We start from the raw sequence: 22,498 nt of genomic DNA, 5'->3' as shown, positions 1-22,498 counted from the left end.
CTTTTAATATGTTGAGAAAAAGAGGCAGAAAGAATGGGTGTGCCAGGGCCTCCAGCCACTGTAAATGATCTCCAGATGCATGTGATTATCTTGTGCATCTAGCTTACATGGGTTCTGGGGAGTCAAATCGTGGTCCTTTGGCTTTGCAAGCAAACACCTTAACCGTTAAGACCTCTACAGCCCTAAATTTACTTTTTGGTTTTTCAAAGTAGACTCTAGCCCAGGCTGACCTAGAGTTCACTATATAGTCTCAGGCTTGCTTCCAACTTTCAGTGATCCTACCTGTGCCTCCCAAGTGCTGGGATTAAAGGCATGTGGCACCACTACAAACTCCATCAAATCCCTCCCCCAGGTAGGGTCTTGCTCTAGCAGACCTAGAGTTCACTAGTCTCAGGGTGGTCTCAAACACATGGCAATCCTGAGTGCTAGAACTAAAGGCATGCGCCACCATGGCCAGCTCCAGACTTTTATAAGCAAGCACCCTAACTGCTAAGCCATCTCTCCAGCCCCAGTTGTTTTTACAAATTTTCTATATCTACCTTAGATTTGTTTGCTTTGAATCATAGATTTCGGTTCTGCAATAAAGCTTGGGTTGGGCCCAAGAGTATTACCTACTAGGTGCCCAAGTAGATCATCTGGTATATTCATTCTGTAGGATCTAAGCCTAACGGAAACCTAGAGCATACAAATCCTTGGTGAGTGGTACAACTGTTTATGAGGGAAAACAGGGCCTCTAGCTATTGCAAATGAACTCTAGACAACATTTGCCACCATATGCAACTAGCTTATGTGGGTTCTGTTGCTTTATTTATTTATTTATTTATTTATTTATTTATTTAGAGACAGTTTTTGCTTTAGTTTTTCAAAGTAGGGTCTACTCTAGCTCAGACTGACCTGGAATTCACTATGTAGTCTCAGGGTGACCTCGAACTCACAGCAATCTTCCTCTGCCTCCGTAGTGCTGGGACTAAGGATGTGCACCATCTGGCAAGAAATAGCTTTTGTTTTGTTTTTTTTTTCTCTTAATTTAATCTCAAATGCTGAAAATCAAGTTTTTTGTGCATGATGGAACTGGGGACTGAAGCTGTCATGCAAGCTAGATGAATGCACCATACGACCACCAAGCTGCACTCGAACCTGAGTACTCGGAAGCAGCAGTGAGAGCACACCAGGAATGACAGCTTGCTGAGAACATGCACACACAACCTAGCAGACAGTAAAGGAAGACACCTGAGCTCCTTGGTGATGACCAATTTGTCCCAATCCGAGAAAATATTCAATATGCTACTGAAATATTTTGCTAGGCAGTTAACACAAAGCTCACTGGACTAGATTCCTTTTCTCAGGCTCTCACAGCAGTGAGGATGGCTTTGAGCAGTGAGGATGGCTTTGAAGAGAGTTGAGTTCATTCCCCACCTCTCCAAATTACACAAAGGACATGAGACACCCGCCATCTTAGTATTCACAGAAATTTATTGGCCTGTCTCACCTGACAGGTCACCCCTTGTGTGGGGGAATGTCCATCTAATTACACTCAGCTTAGTCGTAGCTTGTGTCCACAGGGGGCATCTGAAACAGGAAGAACACTGACCACGACAGAGCAGTTCAACTTAAACAAAAGTCCAGGCTCAACTCCACTTGAGGTTCTTGTCCTCTTCGGTCATGGCTGGTGTGTCAGTGACAAGGCCAGTGCCAATGGTCTTGTTGCCATCACGCAGGGTGAAACGCTGGCCTTTTTCTAAGATCATGGGCTGCCGCAAGATGAGGCTGAGCTTCAGGTCCTCCCCAGGCATGGCAAGTTCCTGTAGGGGAAGAGAACGACAGGGCACAGCCATCATCAGGGCACCTGCGTTCTTTAACTTCTGACTGCCATGTCTAGCAGGAAGAGGGTTCTGCCTGGGAACAGCTTCATCCTTCCCAGTGACCTCGTATATGTCAAGAGTTTCCCTGGACAAAGGCTACTATGACTCCAATCTAGGGACCCACCCCTCCAATGCCACAGCCTTCCTTCTGGAGTGCTTATTTTCGGAGGCAGAAGTCTCTATTCACTGAAGGAAAAGGCTATCCAGAGTGTCATGCTACAATCTTCAGACAGAGCTAGAAAGAATACCTTATCATTTCTTCCCATTTCCAACCCGTACCTTCCCTGGAGGCAAGATGACACGACAGGCCATGTCCCAAGTCAAGGAGAACATGACAGGCATGAAATGGGATACAAAGGGTTTGTGGCGACCGCCCTCTTCCTTGCTGAGGATGTAAACCTGGAAAACAGTGAAGGAAGAGAACAAGGCTTAGCTGGAAGCTCCATGCAGGGGATAACTTGGCTCAACCCTGCCCACAATCACCTGGAGCCCTCACCTGTGCATCCACTTTCTGGTGGGGCTGGATAGAGCCTGGCTTGACCATCACAAGACCACGCCTCAAGTCCTCCCGCTTCAAGCCTCGGACCAGAGCCCCCAGGTTATCTCCTGCCTCTGCCCTCTCTAGGCTCTTGTGGAACATCTCAATGCCTAGGAGGAAGAAGACAGAAGAGAAGGGGTCCAAGGCACAGGTCCACAAGGGGAAAGGCCACGCTGGAGCCAGACCCTGCGATTACAAGGCTTCCTTCCCGTACCTGTCACCACAGTGCGAATGTTCTTGCTATGCCCCAGGAACTCACACTCGTCTCCCTTCTTCAAAATGCCACGCTCTAGTGTACCTGTCACCACTGTGCCCCGGCCTGGGAGAAAGCAGACAGGATGATCAGGGACACCAGGTTAGACAGCCACTCTGCAGATGGGGTAAGTGAGCAGTCCTCACCAGGGATAGAGTAAACTGATTCTACAGGCAGCAGGAAGGGTTTCTCCAAGTCCCGGGTGGGCACTGGGATGTAAGTGTCCACAGCATCCAGCAGCTTCTGCACTGACTTCACGCCCAGCTCTGGGTCACGTTGCTGTTGAGGGGAGGTGACAGGACTCTGAAATGTTTGCTTCTCTCATCAAAACTTAAGCACAGAACAAAGTTCTAAGTGGCAAGAGGCCCTGGTATGCCCATTCTCATTCTCTCTCCCCTCGCAAATATAAAGCTTGTCGTGGTGGCCACACCTTTAATTCTAGCAATTGGGAGGTAAAAGTAGAAGAATCATTGTGAGTTGGAGGCCAGCCTGGAGCTACACAGTGAATTCCAGGTGAGCCTAAGCTAGAATGAGATGCTATACCTAAAAAATGAAAAAAGAAAAAAAAAAAAAAAAAAAAAAAAACAACAAGGATTGCAGAGATGGCTCAGGTCCACAATGGTTAAGATGCTTGCCTGGGGGCTGGAGAGATGGCTTAGAGGTTAAGGCAATTTCCTGCAAAGCCAAAGGTCCCAGGTTCAATTCCCCAGTATCCACATGGAGCCAAATGCACAATGTGGCACATGCATCTGGAGTTCCTTTGCAGTGGCTAGAGGCCATGTTGAGCCCATTCTGGCTAGCTCTCTCTGCTTGCAAAGAAATGAAAAAATAAATCCTTGCCTGTAAGCCTAATGACCCGAGTTCCCCAGGACCCATAAGCTAGATGTTAATCATGGAAAATGCTAATAAAAATTAAAAAAAAATTTTTTAAAGTTCTAAAAAAAAAAAAAAAAAAAAACAGGCGTGGTGATGCATGCCCTTAATCCCAGCACTCCAAAGGATCACAGTGAGTTCAACGCCACTCTGAGGCTATGTAGTGAACTCCAGGTCAGCCTGGAGTGAGACCTTACCAGGAAGAAAAAATAAACAAAGCTCTATCCCATCCCTACCAAACCACAGCCTGACCCTGCCTTTACCTCAAGGGCACAGAGAGCAGAGCCTACAATGACAGGAGCCTCCTCCCCTTTATAGCCAAACTCAGTGAGCAGTTCTCGGATCTCCAGCTCCACTAGCTCCACCATCTCAGAGTCCTGGACAGCATCTGCCTTGTTCACATACACCACCACGTGCTCTACCCCAATCTGCAGATGGGAAAGGGGCAGAGATGATATACCAAGTTGCTGAGTCTCCACTTTCTCCTTTCATCCCCACCTAGACACAAGTACCTGTTTAGCCAGTAATAAGTGCTCTCGGGTCTGGGGCATAGGACCATCATTAGCTGCCACCACCAGGATACAGCCATCTAGGGGAGCAGTGCCTGTGATCATATTCTGGGTTAGGGAGAGGAAGATAGACAGCCTTGAGGACCTTTTCAGATCCATATTGATTTACCTATGAATAACTGTTAAGATAGTGAGCCTCCCCACTTCCTCTGTCATCTCACCTCCTATTATCATGGCTACAAATCACTGACCTCATATCCAAACAGTTCCACAATTTTTTTCAGGTATATGGGTGGTGTGTGTGTGCGTGTGTGTGTGTATATGCATGCTGCACGTGTGTGAAAACCTAAAAAAGACATCTGGTGTCCTCTTTTATTATTACTCTTCAGACCTTATTTCTGCGAGACAATCTCTCACTGAACTCAGAGTTCCGTTTTACAGTTAGACTGGCTGGGCAAGGAGCCCCAAAATCCTCTCATCCCCCTCTGAGCTGGGGTTACAGGGATGGGCAGCAAGCACTCTTACATACCGAGTCTTCTCTCCAGCCCCCATTCCTACAACCTTAACCTCCTCCCTTCAAGCTTCCTATTCATCTTGGCCAGAAGCAAGTTCCATCTGTCCTCAAGAACCCTCACCTTAACATAATCTGCGTGACCCGGGCAGTCTGTATGGGCATAGTGACGGGCAGCAGTGCTATACTCCACATGGGCTGCGTTGATGGTGATACCTCGAGCTCGCTCCTCCGGTGCATTGTCTATCTCCTCGTACTTCTTGAACTTAGCCCCACCTCCCTCAGCTAGAACTAATGGAAGGAAAAGAACACACAACTTCTCAAGAGACCAGTAGGGCTCAGGCCACACCCAGGGGCCCCTCCCACCTAAAGGACAATCCGGAAAGATAGTTTCCATGGCACCCCCTCCCTAAAATCACTAATTCTTCAGCTTTGGGGAGACAGAAAGAATTGATAATAGTGTTGCAAGAGTCTGCCCTGCGACTTCTCCAGGACAGCCTCTCCTTGAAGATCATTTCACGCGGCTCAAGTCCATTCAAGATCTTCCAATGTGCGCATCAAAAAGCTCTACAAGTTCAAGATAATGAACGTCTCCGGCACCTTCCAAACCGTATCTCGCCTGAGTTCCATTCCCTGGCTCCAGGTTCCTGCAGCCGGACGCACCCCGCTCCCCCCCACCCACTCACTTTTCGTGATGGCCGCAGTCAGTGTGGTCTTGCCGTGGTCCACATGGCCGATGGTTCCTATATTCACGTGGGGTTTGTCGCGCACGTAGGCCTTCTTGACTTCCACAGCCAGACCGCGGCACGAGCGTGGCAATACCCGGGCCTTCAGCGGCCGCAGCCGACCTTGCAATAATGGGGTCGGGCTGGCGCAAAGACCTAACAGGAAAGGGGCTGAGAGTCAGGAGGCGGGTCCAAAGCCAGGTACCCGTGAAGCGGCTCAGGCCTCCAGGCCGTCATCGCCCTCCCCAGGGCCCTCACCACTTAAGCGGGGCGTCACTCGCAGGAGGGCGGCGACTGCCATGGTGGCAGTACTCGGCCACGGGAACCGAATACTAGGTACCGGGAGACCGCGCGTGCAACTGAGGAAGGGCACTTGCTACCGCAGAGCACTTCCGGCGGAAATGAGGGCGGGAGAGCAGGTCGGGACGACTCTAGCCGCCAGTTTTTAATTGCTATAGCTGTGGACTTCCGGGAGTGTGGCGGAAGAGGAGGGCGCTGATGTTCCCCACGGCGGAGGACGAAGAATTTCCTCGCAGGGGAACGTACATCCGATGGCACGCCGAGGAAAACCGGGGAGCCTCCCATAATGCACCAGCGTCCCGGGGCCTCATGGGCGTTGTAGTTCTAGGACTGTGGGCTGACAGATCCAGGGGACTGGGATCCGAGGGCTGGGCTCCCGGTGCCTGGGAGTCAGACTGCTCAGGGCCGGACGGAGTGAGAATTCCAGCGGTCTCGAGAGATGTAGTTGCCTCTGGACGGCAGCTTAGAGGTACCACACCCTGGACATCCTTCTGGGTGGCTCTTAGGTTTGACTCATCCCTCCACTAAGACTTCACTGTAAAATGGGAATAGTAATACCCACTTCTGGAAAATGGAATGTGAAAGGAAGGCGATGATCCCTCTGCAATGCAGATTATTACTGTTGCCTAAGGAATGGGATGATCCCTCTATGCGATGTACCATGACCTGCCGGTACCTCAGTTTCTAAATCTTTGTGATTACATAGCATAGAATGTTTCTTGCCTCAGTTCTGCCTATGTAACCTTGTGACTGCTTGGAATAAAGCCCTCCCCCCCCCCGCCTTGTTTAACACTATGTAATTTTACGGTTAATTCTCAATCCTGTTTCCACTATTAACATCATGTGGTTATTTCCAATAAAAGCTAACACTCCAAACAGATCAGGGCTGCATCTTAAGATCACGAACTCTGGGATGCATACCTGGTGCAGAAGCTTTCCTCTTTCCTTTCTACCCAATAAAACTTTGCCTCACGTTCTGTGAGTCCATGGTCTTACTTGTGTGACACTGGACCCTATGACACTTCAAAAGGAGATACTGGGCTAGGCTGGGGACATGAGTGGCTATAAGCCCTTGCCTCACAAGAGTGTGTTCCAGAGTTTGAGTCCCCAGAACCCATACAGTAATCTCAGCAATCCTAATTCAGAGATGAGAAGGCCTAACGGAAAATCCCTAGAATCTCGCAGACCTTGAGCTTAGGCTAGTGATTTTTGTTTAGTTGGTTGTTTTCTTTCTCCTTCTATCTCCCTTCCTTCCTTTCTTCCTCTCCCCCTTTCTTTCTTTTTTTTCTCTCTATTTTTTAAATTATTTATTTATTTATTTATTTGAGAGCGACAGACAGAGAGAGAGAAAGACAGATAGAGGGAGAGAGAGAGAGAATGGGCGTGCCAGGGCTTCTAGCCTCTGCAAATGAACTCCAGACGCGTGCGCCCCCTTGTGCATCTGGCTAACGTGGGACCTGGGGAACTGAGCCTCGAACCAGGGTCCTTAGGCTTCACAGGCAAGCGCTTAACCGCTAAGCCATCTCTCCAGCCCTTTTTTTTTTTTTTTTTTTTTTGAGGTAGGGTCTCGCTGTAGCCTAGACTGACCTGGAATTCACTATGTAGTCTCAGGGTGCCTTCCAATTCATAGCGATCCTCCTACCTGTACCTCCCGAGTGCTGGAATGGGTTGTATGGTTGTGTTTTTAGCAGCTAACAACATACATAACCTGCCTTAAACAAGGTAGAAGGCTGGGGAGAAAGCACTTGCCTCACAAACTGAGAACCTGAGTTCAATTCCCAGTATCCATATAAGAAAATGCAAGCCTGGCGTGGTGGTACACGCCTTTAATCCCAGCATTTGGCAGCAGAGGTAGGAGGATCACCATGAGTTCGGAGCCACCCTGAGACTACATAATGAATTCCAGATTAGACTGGGTTACAGTGAAACCCTACTTTGAAAAACCAAAAAAAAGAAAAGAAAATGCAGAACATGGCAGCCAAGAATGGCTCCCTGAATATATAGCACGTGAGTGCTCATGTCCACACATGTGCAAAAACTAAATAAATATTTATTTCTCCAACTAGTACATGTAAGAAAGAATGGTCCATTTCAACACTTGATCTTAGCCAAAAAGTGGAGAAGCGATAGAATGGTCCATTCCAATCAAGCAAGAAAAGATCATTAGATACAAAGCAAATTGGGGCTGGGGAGATGGCTCAGTGGGTAAGAACATGTGCAGGACAAGCACAAGGACCTCAGTTCAATCCCCAGTACCTACATAAAAAGCCAGGTGCAGGGCTGGGGAGATGGTTCAGCAGTTAAAGATGCTTGCTTGCAAAGCCTGAAATCCCAGGTTTGATTTCCCAGTACCCATGTAAAGCCAAATGCAGAATGTGGGACATATGTCTAGGGTTTGTTTGCAGTGGGAAGAGGCCCTAGTGGGCCCATTCTCTCTCTCATTTGTGGAAAATGGAATATAAAGGGGCACAATAGACTGGTTAAACATCCTTCTGCAGCCCTTGCCTTTAGGCACACATAATGGATGTGACCATTCAAGTTGATCTTCCTGACAGATAAAGAAAATGTTGCCGGAATCCTTACCACAGGCCTTATAACAAAATACAGTTGTTTTGTGTTATGTAAGGAATGGGATGACCTTTTGTGCAATGTACCATGACCTTCCTGTACCTCTCTGTGTCTTTGTGTTTACACAGCATAGAATGTTTCTTGCTTCAGTTTTGTCTACTTGACCTACTGAATACCTTGTGACTTTTTTGTAATGACCCCCTTGTTTAACACTAATTTAATGTAACTGTGGTTTAACTTCCATCCTGTTTTTTTTTTTTTTTTTTTTTTTTTTTTTGGTTTTTCGAGGTAGGGTCTCACTCTGTCACTCTGGTCCAGGCTGACCTGGAATTAACTCTGCCATCTCAGGGTGGCCTTGAACTCATGGCAATCCTACCTCTGCCTCCTGAGTGCTGGGATTAAAGGCGTGCGCCACCATGCCTGGCTCCATCCTGTTTTTTGCAATGAATTCCTGTGGTTTTCTCCAATAAAAGCTGACAGCAGGAGCAGTTCAAGGCTTCGTCCTGAGATCCCACCTCTGGAGTGCAGCCCTGGTGCATCTGTCTCTCTCGTTTTTTTTCTTCTTCTTCTTCTTTTTTTTTTTTTTTTTTTGGTTTGGTTCTTGTTTTTCAAGGTAGGGCACCTCACTCTAGCCCAGGCTGACCTGGAATTCACTCTGTATTCTCAGGGTAGCCTCAAATTCATGGCAATCCTCCTACTTCTGCCTCCCAAGTGCTGGGATTAAAGGTGTGCACCACCATGCCCAGCTTCATTTTTTTTCTTTCTCTTTTCTTACCCAATAAAACTGTGCCTTACATTCTGTGAGTCAATGGTCTTACTTATGCAACACAGAACCCTATAACATCTGGAGTTCTTTTGCAGTGGCCAGAGGCCCTCCATGCCAATTAACTCTCACTCACTGCCTCTTTCTCCTTTTCTCAAATAAGTAAAATAAACAAATAAAAAATAAATTGTATCTAGGCATGGTGGCTCATGTCTTTAATACCAGCACTTGAGAGGCAGAGGTAGGAGGATTGTAGTGAGTTGGAGGCAAGAAATGAACATAAACCCACCCGAATAAAAATTAAAAAGGAGAGGGCTGGAGAGATGGTTTAGCAGTTAAGGTGCTTGTCTGCAAAGCCAAAGGACCCTGGTTCAATTCCCAAGGACCCACGTAAGCCAGATGCACAAGGTGGTGCATGCATCTGGAATTTGTTTGCAGTGGCTGGAGGTCCTGGCACACCCATTCTCTCTCTCCCTGCCTGTTTCTGCATCTCTCTCTCAAATAAATAAATAAAAATATTTTTTTAAAAATTAAAAAGGAGAGTCTTTATTAAACTGGTTGGTGTCTGGTGTTTGTCCCCTCACAGCAAGGAGGAGAGAAGCCCCATCCTACTTTTACAGTAAGTTGTTTTTTCCTTTTTTTTTATTTTTGAGGTAGAGTCTCACTCTAGCCCAGGCTGACCTGAACTTCACTATACAGTCTCAGGGTGGCCTCAAACTCATGGTGATCCTCCTACCTGTGCCTCCCAAGTGCTGGGATTAAAGACATGCACCACCACACCTGGCTATAGTAAGTTTTTAAAGGCACAAACCACATGCCTTTACAATGTCCTGCCCCTTACTCTTAAGGTATCTCCCCACCCCAATTATCTTTTGCAAGAGTAAGCAAGCATGATTTACAAAACCAGAACTTGGGGCTGGAGAGATGGCTTAGCAGTTAAGGCACTTGCCAAAGGACCTCGGTTCAATTCCCCGGACCCATGTAAGCCAGATGCACAAAGTAGCACATGCATCTAGAGTTTGGTTGCAGTGGCTGAAGGCCCAGGAATTTCCATTCTCTCTCTCTCTCTCTCTCTCCCTCCCTCCCTCCCTCTTTTTCTCAAATAAATAAATAAAACTATTCAAAAAACAAAACCAGAATTTGGGTAGAGATAAGGGCAAGACAAAACATCAGATGAAGCTTATATGAAGTATTAAACCACCTTGACCTCAGGGCAAGACTAATATTAGATATCTTTACTAGAATCTTGGCCCCAAGCTAGAAGTTACTACTTTGTGTTTATCTTTACTCTCTTATGGCTCCTTGAGAATGTCAAGATGGCTAAGAGGCTTAAGATGGCTTCCCTTAAGTCTGTTCACCACTGGTTTTAGTAACTGGTTTGAGGCTCGATTCCCCAGGATCCACGTTAGCCAGATGCACAAGAGGGCGCACGTGTCTGGAGTTCATTTGCAGTGGCTGAAAACCCTGGTGTGCCCATTCTCTCTCTCTCTCTCTCTCTCTCTCTCTCTCTCTCTCTCTCTCTCTCTCCCTCCCTCCCTCCCTCTTTCTGTCTGTTGCTCTCAAATAAACAAATACAAATAAACAAAAAAAAAATTTAAAGGACTAAACAAACACTAAGCAGAAAGACAAGGACATGGGGGCACACAGACCTGAAACAGACAGACAGAGGGGTTAACGCAACATCTTGCCACAACCCAGGATTCAGGAAGTAGTGCTGCATCCTTCCACTGGACCCCCTTACCTCCAGAGGTTTTCAGACCAGATGACTCTCTTCTCACAGTGGTGTTGATGTCCTCTGACTGCAACTCCTTGCTTCCAGGGTCTGGAGAATGTCCCTAGGGTGAAGGAATGGCCACCACTTAACTTAGGGTCTCCAACCTGCAGTTGGAGTACAGTCTCAAGAGATCAAGACTCTGTGAGACATTGGGAGTCAGTTTAGAGAGAAAAATATATCTCACTGGGGCCTCCAAACGTAGCAAATTCCAGACCAGAAATCAACAGAAGAGCACCCAATTAAAAATTTAGAAGGAGATACTGAAAGGCCCAAGAATTCAGAAGCCCAGAAATACTATCACGCTCCAAAGGGAGCTTAAGCGGGCCCCTGCATACCTCAAACTCCAGGCTTTACTCTCTGTTGGAAGCAAGTAAAGAATCCCTCTTCTCATTATATCAGAGCCCACTCCTAATATAAAACTAGGTAAAAAGGGCATGAGATAGCCCTCAAGGATGGGAAATGAGTAATGAAGTGAACCACTTATTTGGTTTCTGTAAATAGCCTGTACCATAAGGCTTAATAGCCCACACTGTAAGCCTTAGTAGCCTGCACCATAAGCTGTAGCAGCCTGCCTCAGACCACCAAGGTCATAAGAGACTGATACCACACTCTGCTACCTCCACCCAAGGACCTGTGCAAATGCTGACCTCCAAGGTCATAGGAGACTGATTGGTCCACGAGGGGCTTGAACAAATTAAACTAATTGGCTTAGAAACTATGGAGTGGCACAAACTGACTGGCTCGCACCCCGCGGGCTCCTGATGTTAAAAAAAATGATTGGTCTAATGCACAGGCTTTGTTAAAAACCCTATAAAAACTGTCCCATTCCTGCATTCGGGGCTCTGCAGTCCTCTACCCCTGTGCGGTGTACGACTGTGGGCCCAGCGCGCTTGGAATAAAATCCTCTTGCAGTTTGCATCAAGACCGCTTCTCGTGAGTGATTTGGGGTGTCGCCATATCCGGGCAGAGTGTGGGGTCCTCATTTTGGGGGTCTTATAATACTTAACTGGCAGGGGAGATACCATGATCACGAAGGTGGTTTTCCCAGGGCGAGGCTTATCCATTGCACTCCGATGTGCTGACCCCTGCGATTTCCCCAAATGCGGGAAACTCGACTGCATAATTCGTGGTAGTGGGGGACTGAACTTCTCCCACCCCGCATGTCGCGTGCTTAGCCTGAGTGTGCGTTCACTGAGTTCTTTCCCGGCCGCTCTACGCTGGCAGGGTCTTTAAGCAGGCCAGCCGAGTTTTAAACCCCCACCTCTGTGCCCAATCCCACTGTGGTCCTCCTTCCTACGAGCTCAAGAACCACTTCACTGCAGCACTGGGGAAGCAGAGGCAGGAGGATCGTGTTTAGTGAGTTTCAGCCGACCCTGAGACTACATAATGAATTTCCGCCCAGGCTGGGATAGAACAAAACCCCTACCTGGGGGTGGGGGTGCGGGGAGAAAACAACAACAACAAAATTTTAAAGGAGAGTCTTTATTAAGCCGATGTGTCTGTACCCTCATAGCAAGAAGAGCAACCCCGTCTTACTTTTACAGTGAGTTTTTTTTTAATGTATTTTATTTATTTATTTGTGAGAGAAAGAGGGGAAGAGAGAGAGAATGGACACACGAGAGCATCCAGCCACTGCAAACAAACTCCAAATGTGTGGGTCCTGGAGAATTGAACAGGGATCTTTGGCTTTGCAGGCAAACACCTTAACCACTAAGCCATCTCTCCAGCCCCTACAGTGAGTTTTTAAAGGTGAAACCACATTGATTTACAATGACCTACCCTTTACTCTTCAGTCATCCCCCCATCCCAATTATCTTTTGCAAGAGTAAACAAGCAGGATTTACAAAAGCAGAACTTGGTAGAGTGAGCTCCAGATAAGGACAAGATCAAAAACCAGATGAAGCCTGTATGGAGTGCCAGGTCACCTTGACCTCAGGGCAAGACAAGCATCAGATATCTTTACTGGAATCATGCCCCCAGGCAGGTAAATACTGCTCGGTGTTCATTTTTTTTTTTAATGTTTTAATTGTTTTTTTGAGGTAGGGTCTCACACTAAGTCCAGGCTGACCTGGACTTCACTATGTAGTCTCAGGGCGGCCTTGAACTCATGACGATCCTCCTACCTCTGCCTCCTGAGTGCTGGGATTAAAGGCGTGTGCCACCACACCCGGCTTTCTTTTTTTTTTAATGTTTTGAAAAATTATTTTATTTTATTTTTTTTATTTATTTTATTTTTTCTGGCTCAAATTTAAAAAAATGTTTTCTGCTTATTTTTATTTATTTCAGAGAGACAAACAGACAGAGAAAGAGAGAACGGGTGTGCCAGGGCCTCCAGCCACTGCAAACGAACTCCAGATGCTTATGCCCCCTTGTGCATCTGGTTTACGTGGGTCCTGGGGAAATAAGCCTTGAGCTGGGGTCCTTAGGTTTCACAGGCAAGCACTTAACTGCCAAGCCATCTCTCCAGCCCTCATTTTTTTTTTTAATTTTTTTTTTGGTTTATTTTTATTTATTTATTTGAGAGAGACAGAGAAAGAGGCAGAGAGAGAGAGAGAGAGAATGGGCGCGCCAGGGCTTCCAGCCGCTGCAGACGAATTCCAGATGCATGCGCCCCCCCCCCCCCGTGTGCATCTGGCTAACGTGGGTCCTGGGGAATCGAGCCTTGAACCGGGGTCCTTAGGCTTCACAGCAAGCGCTTAACCGCTAAGCCATCTCTCCAGCCCATCATTTTTTTTTTATTAACAACTTCCATGATTATAAAAAAATATCCCATGGTAATGCCCTCCCTCCCCCCACTTTCCCCTTTGAAACTCCATTCTCCATCATATCCCCTCCCCATCTCAAGCAGTCTCTCTTTTATTTTGATGTCATGATCTTTTCCTCTTACTATGATGGTCATGTGTAGGTAGTGCCAGGCACTGTGAAGCCATGGATATCCAGGCCATTTTGTGTCTGGGGGGAGCACATTGTAAGGAATTGTACCCTTCCTTTGGCTCTTACATTCTTTCCACCACCTCTTCTGCAATAGATGCTATGCCTTGGAAGGTGTGATAGAGATATTGTAGTACTGAACACTCTGGTCACTTCTTTCCAGCACTATGAGGGCTTCTGAGTCATTCCAAGGTCACTGCCATCTGAAAAGAGAAGATTCTCTACCAAAAATGAAAGTAGGGGGAGGGTCAATCAAAATTCAAGATATTCTGAATAATACATATGAAAATCTACTTTCCTAATAATGGCACATCCAGAAGTCATAGATTGTTACTAGAAAATTTTCAGGACCTGGGATGGGATACCTCCCAGTGAGTCATAGACCAGGGAGGTCTATGTTGCCTCCAAAATATTACAGGCTATTGCTAAGGCCCTTGGTTCCCTGTAAGAAAGGGACAGTAAGACCCTATTGCTGAAGATGTCACATGCCTGAGAGGCAAAGTCACTGAGAATCAAGTTGGTGCTGAGCAGAAAATCTTCTAATTGTAGCCCAGCAAAGCTGGAAAAAGCTGCACTGTATGCAGTCTTATGGGAGACAGATGTCATCAGCGGTGAAAACAATGGGCACTGGAAACCTCAAATTTGGCCAGAAAAGCCAAATGTCTGAAGAGTGCAATAGTGGCATGTCTGCTGTCTGGTCTGGGGAAAACCAACTGCTCTCTAATTGGACTGAAGGCCCATTCTCTGGAAGGGAATATGTGCCTGGTACTGAAAACTGTTAGGAGCCGTGCAGACGCCATTACAAGATGGCGCCGGTTTCCGGCCTCTTCTTGGTCACAGCTGGAGTAAACAAGCACAGTGCGCATGTTCCAACCCCGCGCATGTTCCAACCCCCGTGGGTACATGCTAATGAGGCATCCAGAAAGTAACCAATCACTGATGGTTACATATCCACTGTTAGCCAATCATTAGTAAGTAAGCAGTCTTGAACCCTATATAAACAGTTGCCTTTCCTGGTTCAAGGTCTTGGCATCTAGCAGCTTGGCAGTCCCCAATAAAGTGTGTTCAGAAGAATCCTGATTGTGGCGTCCTCCTTGCTGGCGAGGCGGGCGTGACAGAAAACCTATGAAAAAAAAGACTATGGCAGGAGAGGTCATGAGCCTTAGGGTTATAAAGCCTGCTTTTATCTGGATAAATGTATATATTACTCTCACCAAATTGGCCTAAAAGCACTACATGTAATGTTCATACTCATATATTAATGCTGGTTAGAGAAGCTTCTCTTTTCAGATGGCAATGACCTCTGGCATGACCCAAAAGGCAACATAGTGCTGAGAGGAAGGGGCAGAAGAGTGATCAGCACTGAAACATCTCACACCCTCCAAGGCTCAGGGTCCATTGCGGAAGAGGTGGCGGAAAGAATGTAAGAGCCAAAGGAAGGGTACCAGTCCTTACATACAACTATTCAGACAGAATTTTGCCTCGATATCTAAGACCTTGCAGTGCCTAGCAATACCCACACAAGACCCTCATAATAAGGGGAAAAAATGATGACATCAAATTAAAAGAAAGGCTAATAGAGAGAGGGAGGGGATAAGACAGAAAGCAGAGTTATTAAGGAAAAAGTTGAGGAGAGGAGGGGAAGGGAGGGAAATACTATGGTTTGTTGTCTATAAGTATAGAAGTTGCCAATTTTTTGGGGTGTGTGTTTATATACATATATATGTATATATTATATATTTTATATATATATATATATACACATACATACATATACATATATGTATTTATAAACACACACAAGTATCAATGGATAAAATAAAAATGTACACTAGGATGCAGAGAAAAAAGCAATTTCTAAGTGGCATTACAAAAGAATATTGTAAAATATTAAAAATTAATTAGATCTGGGTGTGGTGGTGAATGCCTTTAATCTCAGCACTAGGGAGGCAGAGGTAGTAGAATCACATGAGTTTGAGGCCATTCTGAGAATACACAGTCAATTCCAGGTCAATCTGAGCTAGAGTGAGACCCTATCTCAAAAAAACAAAAAATTAATTAATTAATTAATTAACTGCTTATATTTTCAGAGTGATATTAAAAATTTACCCACGTATTTGTTCACATGTGGGGGGGGGCACCTTCTATTGATGTGAGTATATGCTGGACATATGCAACTCTTTTTTTTCCTTAAGCAGCATTTAATAGAATCTGGTGAGATTAATGGGGATAAAAACAATGGTTAGAAACAACTACCCAGGGACTGTTAATGTGGCTCAGTGGTAGAGCACCTGTCTAGTATGTACAAGGCCCTGGGTTCTATCCACGGTACCACAAAACATTTTCCTCTCCAACAAAAATCCTCTTGAAAGAAATAATTATCCATAGATCGAAAGTCAGTAAGTCTCATATAATTTTAAAGAAGTGGAACAATTTGAATGAATTAGAAAGCATCTTCAGGTTAATCTTTCTTTTCATATACTTCAAATTTGTATTTAATGCCTTCTTCCTCCTGGACCTCAGAAAGAACACCTGAGTATTCTGGGAGAAGTTTGTATTTCTCCATATCAATATCTGGAAAAAATGTGTCACTTTCAAATTCTTGCATGATCCTTGTCACCAACAGTTTCAGATGTCCTGGTTGGTCCATGGCTTCCTTATAAACTGAACTGCCTCCGACGATCCACACCATGTCTACTTTCGGGTTGTTCAATGAGCTGTAAGGCGTCACCCAGACTTCTGGCAAGAAAGTGAGCTCCTTGTGGTGGGTCCTTGAGTTCTCTACTGAGAACTACATTAATTCTGTCCTTTAAGGGTCAATTCTTCTCAGGAATGGAGAACCAGGTTTTCCTACCCATGATTACCAGATTCTGTTTACCTTCCACTGAAGAGGTTGTGGTCATTCTCTGGAAATACTTGAACTCGTTCCTGAGCGGGGGGCCAGGGCAGTTCCACGTTTTTGCCAATGCCCATGTTCTGGGACATGGCGACGATGCAATTCAGCGGACGCACCAGGCCAGCGGCAGCGGTCACTTCGCAGCAAGCTCAGGGCGCCGCATATGCAACTTTTTTTTTTTTAATTTTTGTTCATTTTTGTATTGATTTATTTGAGAGTGACAGAGACAGAGAAAGAGACAGAGAGAGAGAGAGATTGAGAACGGGAGCGCCAGAGCTTCCAGCCACTGCAAATGAACTCCAGACGTGTGTGCCCCCTTGTGCATCTGGCTAACGTGGGTCCTGGGGAACCGAGCCTTGAACTGGGGTCCTTAGGCTTCACAGGCAAGCGCTTAACCGCTAAGCCATCTCTCCAGCCCATATGCAACTTTTTTATCCATCTGAAATGCATGGCTTGAAAATTTGAGTTTGGTCCAGCAGCTTTGAAAACCTTTAATTTTTGAGCCATATCCCCTTCCAATTAAGAAAATTTGTATGTTATTAAAGAAGAAAGCTACTGATCCTATAGATATACAATGATTTTTATAGAAAAGCAAGATGGCTTTTGTGAGCTAGCAATACTCTTTGGATCCATAGTTCCTTGTAATTTATAGTAGATATGCCTTATCTCATTTTTAGGATAAAACTACTTATATAAATTCCTCTGTGTAACAGAATCACATAAACAAAGGATTAAAAACCATCTTGAAGCTAAAGGTAATCCGCATTTTAAAGATATGACTCTTCAAAGTATATATATTAACAGTACAAACTTTTTAATGAAAACTGAATTAAGATACTAATTTGTTCTTATGATAAGAGCCTAATAAGCTGTGTAGACATTAAAAAAAAAAACAAAAACATGAGAGTAGCATTAATATAAGGGTATGTACATTAAGAGAAGTGCTTACTGGGCTTTTTTTTTTTTTTTTTTTTTTTAGCTGTCAACAGAACTTTATTCATCAGGAAATAGACAGGCAGACCTCAGGTTGCTGCATGCCCTTCTGTTTGGACCCTAGTGAAATGTGCACTCTGCCCTCCCCAGTGCCAGGGAGAGACAGGGAGGAATGCCATGTTGTGTGTGAGGAGGAACAAGTAAAAACCTGGGTGAACCCTCTGAAGCCGGCTCCAGTACAGCTGGGCACCTGAGGGTGTATGGTCCCATAGCCAGGTGTCGATACACTTCCCCTATTCAGGAGTAAACTCCTGATTCCACGTTTTGAATCAGGTTGGGAGTCTAAAAAGATCATTACAGGCAGAAGTGGCTCTCAGAGCATCTGAGGGATTCAACTCCCAAACCTACCAGTTCACAGAGGTTCTAGCCAAACATAAATATTCAAGGTCACTGCAAAACAAGAAAACCAAAGAATATTAAAAAACAGGATCACGCCAAGATCTTTGAGTTACAAAAATACTCAAATGACACTGGTGTGTTGTGGATACAGAAGCTGGGAGAAGAGGGGAGACCAAAAAATTCCCCAGAGAAAAAAGCAGAAGCAGAGAAGGGTAGGCCCAGAAGCTGGTATCTAGGTGGGCCCTGGGCAGGCTGGAGGACAGCCCACTGCATCCAGTCTCAAGGCCCTTGCATAGTGACATAACTCACCATCCTCAGCATCACAGGGACCCACGGAATTCACAGTAACCATCATCCTGCCCCACCAGATCGAGTCTTCCAGAATATCCCATCTTCATGTCCTGAATGTATGGCTTGGGGCTTGGTTTGGCAGGGCAGCCATTGGGCCTAGAGAACTCGGGCCAGAACCCTGAGTGGTGTCGAGTCTGTCCCAGAGCAGGGGCCTGCGAGGAGCGAGGAGGGAGGCCAGGCAGGCGGGCAGTCTTCAGAGGCAGACGTTGAGGGTCTGCAGGATGCCAGGCGGCAGAGCGGGCAGTTGCGGTGGTAGACAGGGTGGCGCGTAAGGATCTCAGCACAGGCCTGGCACAGGCACAGGTGCCCGCAGGGCAGAAGCAGCACAGTCTTGCTCCGGTCCTGGCAGATCACGCACTTCTTCCCTCCAGCTGTGGGCTCCTCCTCCTTGAGTTGCTCTCGGCCACACAGGTGTAGCTCTGAGGGTCCTGGCCGACTCTGCTTCTGTTCCAGCGTCCTCTCCCTGGGTCCTGGCTGAAAACACCCTGCGAGAGCCACCCTGCGGGGCCCCAGGTGCCCCTCCCCGGTTCGGCAAGCTGGCCACCTGTAGGCTGCGGCTCCAGGTTCGCCGCCAGGCCTCCAAACCCAGTGCTAGAGGAGACAGCCGCACAACATCCTCTCGGAGCCTGTGGTAGGATGGCCGGGCATGAAGCTGACTAAGCGCTCGGGTGGCCAGTCTCAAGGTAAGGTCCGGGTACAACAGACACGGTCACTGCCAACACACAAGCCAGCAACATCAACCCAGTGAGATTGAAAAGCACGAAGCTGGCCAGGAAACGGACAGCCGAGGCCAGCAGCTCCAGCGCTAGCTGACAAGGGGTCCAAAGGAGGATGGGCACGGCCACAGCACTGCTGGAAATGTGGGCAAGGAAGGCGGCCAGTACAACTGTCATCCTCCGCAGAGGCCCCGTCACTGCATCCCACAGGGCCAGCACCACGAAGAGGTTCTGAGTGCCACTGAGGCAGATGTTGACCAAGCTGTTAATCACATAGGCCACCAGGCTCGTGGCACTGGCACAGATGTCGCAGGCCTGGCGCAGCAAAGCATGGCCATTGGAGGGCACACCGACGATGCCTCGATTCAGTATCTCCCGGCTCCGCAGCGCCCCATGAGAGGCCAGGTGCCCCAGGAGCTTTAGGCTCTCCAGGCTAGAGAAACAGCTATACAGCAGAGTGCGCAAAGCCTGTAATTCCCCAAAGGTGAACCGGACCAACGCTTCCATCAAGGCCAGCAACGAAAGCAGGACACCTCGGCCCAAGTGCATTAGACTAGCAAGTACCGTGTGCGGCAGGTCGTAGATGAAGGCCAGGAGCCAGGCCATGGAGGCCAGGAGGGAGGACACCAGCAGGAAGTTGAGATCCAACACCAAGGTCAGCAGGTCCAGCACCAGGCCCACCCCGTTCAGTACCAGGTACAGAGCCTCCATGGTAGGACTAGAGCTGCGAGCTGTTGATAGTGATCTTAGGGGGTCGGAGAGTCATTTGGAAGGGAACTGGGTCTCTAACCAAGGGAGAGCCAAGATGTCAGGAAGTAGGTTAGGGGGAGCCGGGGTGTGGAAGGAGGGCTGGCTGGGACAGAAGCAGCCAAACACCTCTAAAGTGACGGCGAGTAGAGACCGGAGGAGAGACCTCAGCTTTAGAAGCCTCGCGCTCACCGGGAGGAAACCGGAGCGGATAGGATATAGGATCTGGCAGGGCCGGGGCGGGGCCGGTGGGGGCGGCGCAGGCTGGGCATGGGCTCGCGATCCAGCTGCGCAGGTGCCCCTGTCCCCGCCCGGCCTGTCGTCCCGCTCCCGGCGCTCGGCGCCCAAACGGGGCTAAGCGGGGGAGCCAGCCTCGGCGAACCCAGAACGCGGCCAGGGCTCCGCTGGGCGCCACCATTTCGGGCCCTTACTGGGCATTTTGATAAGCATAGTATATACATTTGCCAGACAGCAGCAGACGTTACACCCCTAGGGCTCATGACTACCCCTATTTTAAGTTTTCAGTATCAGGGATGTATTCCCTCCCATGGAGCAGGCCTCCAGTCCAATTAGAGGGCAGTTGGTTTTCACCATGACAGATGTGCCACTATTGCACCCATTGGCTCATTTGGCCAGGCTGGCCAAACATAAGGCTCGCAGTGTCCTCTGTTGAGTATCTTCACTGGTGATTTCTCTTTCTCCCACTGAACTGCATGCAGAATAGCTTCCAGCTTTCTGTCACCTGTGGAGAAATTTTTAAACAGCTTTCTCCAAACAAAAACAATGTCAAATGACACAACCAACTGGCTGCATGTATTATTCTAGAGTCATGAACAATTTTTTGGGGAGAAACTTCACATAAAGAGCCTCTGACCAGCTAGGCATGGTGGCGCAGAGATAGTGAATTTGAGCCCACCCTGAGACTCCATAGTGAATTCCAGATCAGCCTGGACTAGTGAGACCCTAGCTGGAAAAACAAAAACAAAAAATAAAAAAGAACCTCTGACCATTCATAATATTGCAACAATTAGGGGAAAGTGAGTGAGTACACAACATTATTATTATTATTATTATTTTTTGTTTTTTCAAGGTGGGGTCTCACTCTAGCCCAGGATGACCTGGAATTCACTATGGAGTCTCAGGGTGGCCTCGAGCTCAAGGTGATCCTCCTACTTCTGCCTCCGAGTGCTGGGATTAAAGGTGTGCGCCACCATGCCCAGCTCACACCATTATTTTGTTGTATATCTTTATAACAATTTGAGTCTCATTTTATTACTAGTCTTTTTTTTGCATTAAAAAAATAAATTCCACCTCAGCCAGGAGTGGTGGCACACACCTTTAATCCCAGCACTCGGGAGGCAGAGGTAGGAGGATCACTGTGAGTTGTTTTTTTTTTTTTTTTTAGTTTTTCGAGGCAGGGTCTCACTCTGGTCCAGGCTGACCTGGAATTAACTCTGTAGTCTCAGGGTGGCCTTGAACTCATGGCGATCCTCCTACCTCTGCCTCCCGAGTGCTGGGATTAAAGGCGTGTGCCACCACGTCCGGCTTCACCCTGAGTTTTAAACCAGCCTGATACAACATAGTGAATTCCAGGTATAGAGAAAAACCCTAACTCAAAAAACTAAAAACAAACAAACAAAAATTCCACCTCATCTTGAATCAAGCATTTTCTTTTGCTCAACTTCTGTTCAAATGAAAATACCATGAGCTGGGTGTGGTGGTGCATGCCTTTAATCCCAGCACTAGGGAGGCAGAGGTAAGGGGATCACTGTGAGTTCAAGGCCAGCCTAAGAATACAGAGTGAATTCCAGATCAGCCTGGGCTAGAGTGATACCCTACCTACCCTACCTCAAAAAAAAAAAAAACCACATAAAATAAAATGAAAATACCAAACACATACCTGCTCCCTCACCACTGTCTTCTTTTTTTTTTTTTTAAACATTTTATTTATTTGCAAAAAGATAGCGAGAAAGAGAGAAGAAAGACAGACAAAGAGAATGGGCACACTAGGGCCTGCAGCCACTGCAAATGAACTCCAGATGCATATGCCCCTTGTGCATGTGGCTTACATGGGTCCTGGGGAATCGAACCTGTGTCCTTTGGCTTTGCATGCAAACACCTTAACTGTTAAGCTTTATCTCCAGTGTAGTCATCTTCTTCCTTTTTTTTTTTTTTGGTTTTTCGAGGTAGGGACTTGCTCTGGCTTAGGCTAACCTGGGATTCACTTTGTAGTCTCAGGGTGGCCTCGAACTCATGTCAATCCTCCTACCTCTGCCTCCCAAGTGCTAGAATTAAAGGCATGTGGCACCACACCTGGCAATCCAGTGTCTTCTTAATTTGTTCCTTTCAGTGGTCATTTCCTAGACACTTAGGAGACATGATGGCAGGTTTTTGAGGTAGGGTGTCACTGAAATTTAGTATGTAGTCTCAGGGTGGCCTCAAACTCACAGTGATCTTCCTACCTCTGGCTCGTGAGAGCTAGGATTAAAGGAGTGTGCCAGCACACCTGGCTATGCCTTTTTTGTTTAATGCCACAGAGAGAGAGAGAGAGAGAGAGAATTGGTGTGCTAGGGCCTCCAGCCACTGCAATCATATTCCAGATGCATGCACCCTTGTGTCACTATACATCTGGCTTATGTGGGACCTAGAGAGTCAAACATAAGTCCTTAGGCTTCACAGGCAAGCTCCTTAATTGCTAGGCCATCTCTCTCCAGCCACTTATGTGGACTTTCATTAGTGGATGAGGACACAGTATCACCAACTTTCTGCTCAAATATACATGTGGTAGGGTCTCACTGTAGCCCAGGCTGACCTGGACTTATTCTAGCCCCAGGATGACTTTAAGCACA

General features: G+C 47.0%; 1 protein-coding gene, 1 non-coding gene and 2 pseudogenes across 2 annotated transcripts; 1 reads left to right on the top strand and 3 right to left on the bottom strand.

The window, feature by feature from the left end:
* Positions 1-1,455: 1,455 nt before the first annotated feature.
* On the bottom strand, positions 1,456-5,691 carry Tufm (Tu translation elongation factor, mitochondrial). Its single transcript, XM_004670227.2, has 10 exons — positions 5,530-5,691; positions 5,233-5,427; positions 4,671-4,837; positions 4,039-4,143; positions 3,790-3,954; positions 2,800-2,932; positions 2,615-2,719; positions 2,359-2,510; positions 2,142-2,261; positions 1,456-1,802 (listed from the first exon to the last, which is right to left on the bottom strand). Exons 1-10 carry the CDS (start codon positions 5,570-5,572, stop codon positions 1,629-1,631), a joined length of 1,359 nt encoding a protein of 452 aa, XP_004670284.1. The 5' UTR covers positions 5,573-5,691; the 3' UTR covers positions 1,456-1,628.
* Positions 5,692-11,674: 5,983 nt separating this feature from the next.
* On the top strand, positions 11,675-11,836 carry LOC123453937. Its single transcript, XR_006633103.1, has one exon. It is a non-coding gene; the product is annotated as a U1 spliceosomal RNA (small nuclear RNA).
* A 4,232-nt stretch (positions 11,837-16,068) lies between these two features.
* LOC123453595 lies at positions 16,069-18,190 on the bottom strand (annotated as a pseudogene).
* Positions 18,191-18,379: 189 nt separating this feature from the next.
* Positions 18,380-19,613, bottom strand: LOC101596873 (annotated as a pseudogene).
* Between the last annotated feature and the right edge of the window lie 2,885 nt (positions 19,614-22,498).

Source organism: Jaculus jaculus, chromosome 12 (genome assembly GCF_020740685.1).
Source record: "Jaculus jaculus isolate mJacJac1 chromosome 12, mJacJac1.mat.Y.cur, whole genome shotgun sequence".
Taxonomy (NCBI): domain Eukaryota; kingdom Metazoa; phylum Chordata; class Mammalia; order Rodentia; family Dipodidae; genus Jaculus; species Jaculus jaculus.
This window is presented reverse-complemented; position numbering and strand designations above follow the sequence as displayed.

Bases quoted from the DNA above. Each gene is read 5' to 3' on its own strand.
- Tufm (XM_004670227.2), bottom strand. From the start codon at position 5,572: ATGGCAGTCGCCGCCCTCCTGCGAGTGACGCCCCGCTTAAGTG. The intron at 5,428-5,529 runs GTGAGGGCCCTG...CTTTCCTGTTAG, and splicing joins AGTGACGCCCCGCTTAAGTG to GTCTTTGCGCCAGCCCGACC. The intron at 2,262-2,358 runs GTGAGGGCTCCA...ACTGTTTTCCAG, and splicing joins ACCAGAAAGTGGATGCACAG to GTTTACATCCTCAGCAAGGA.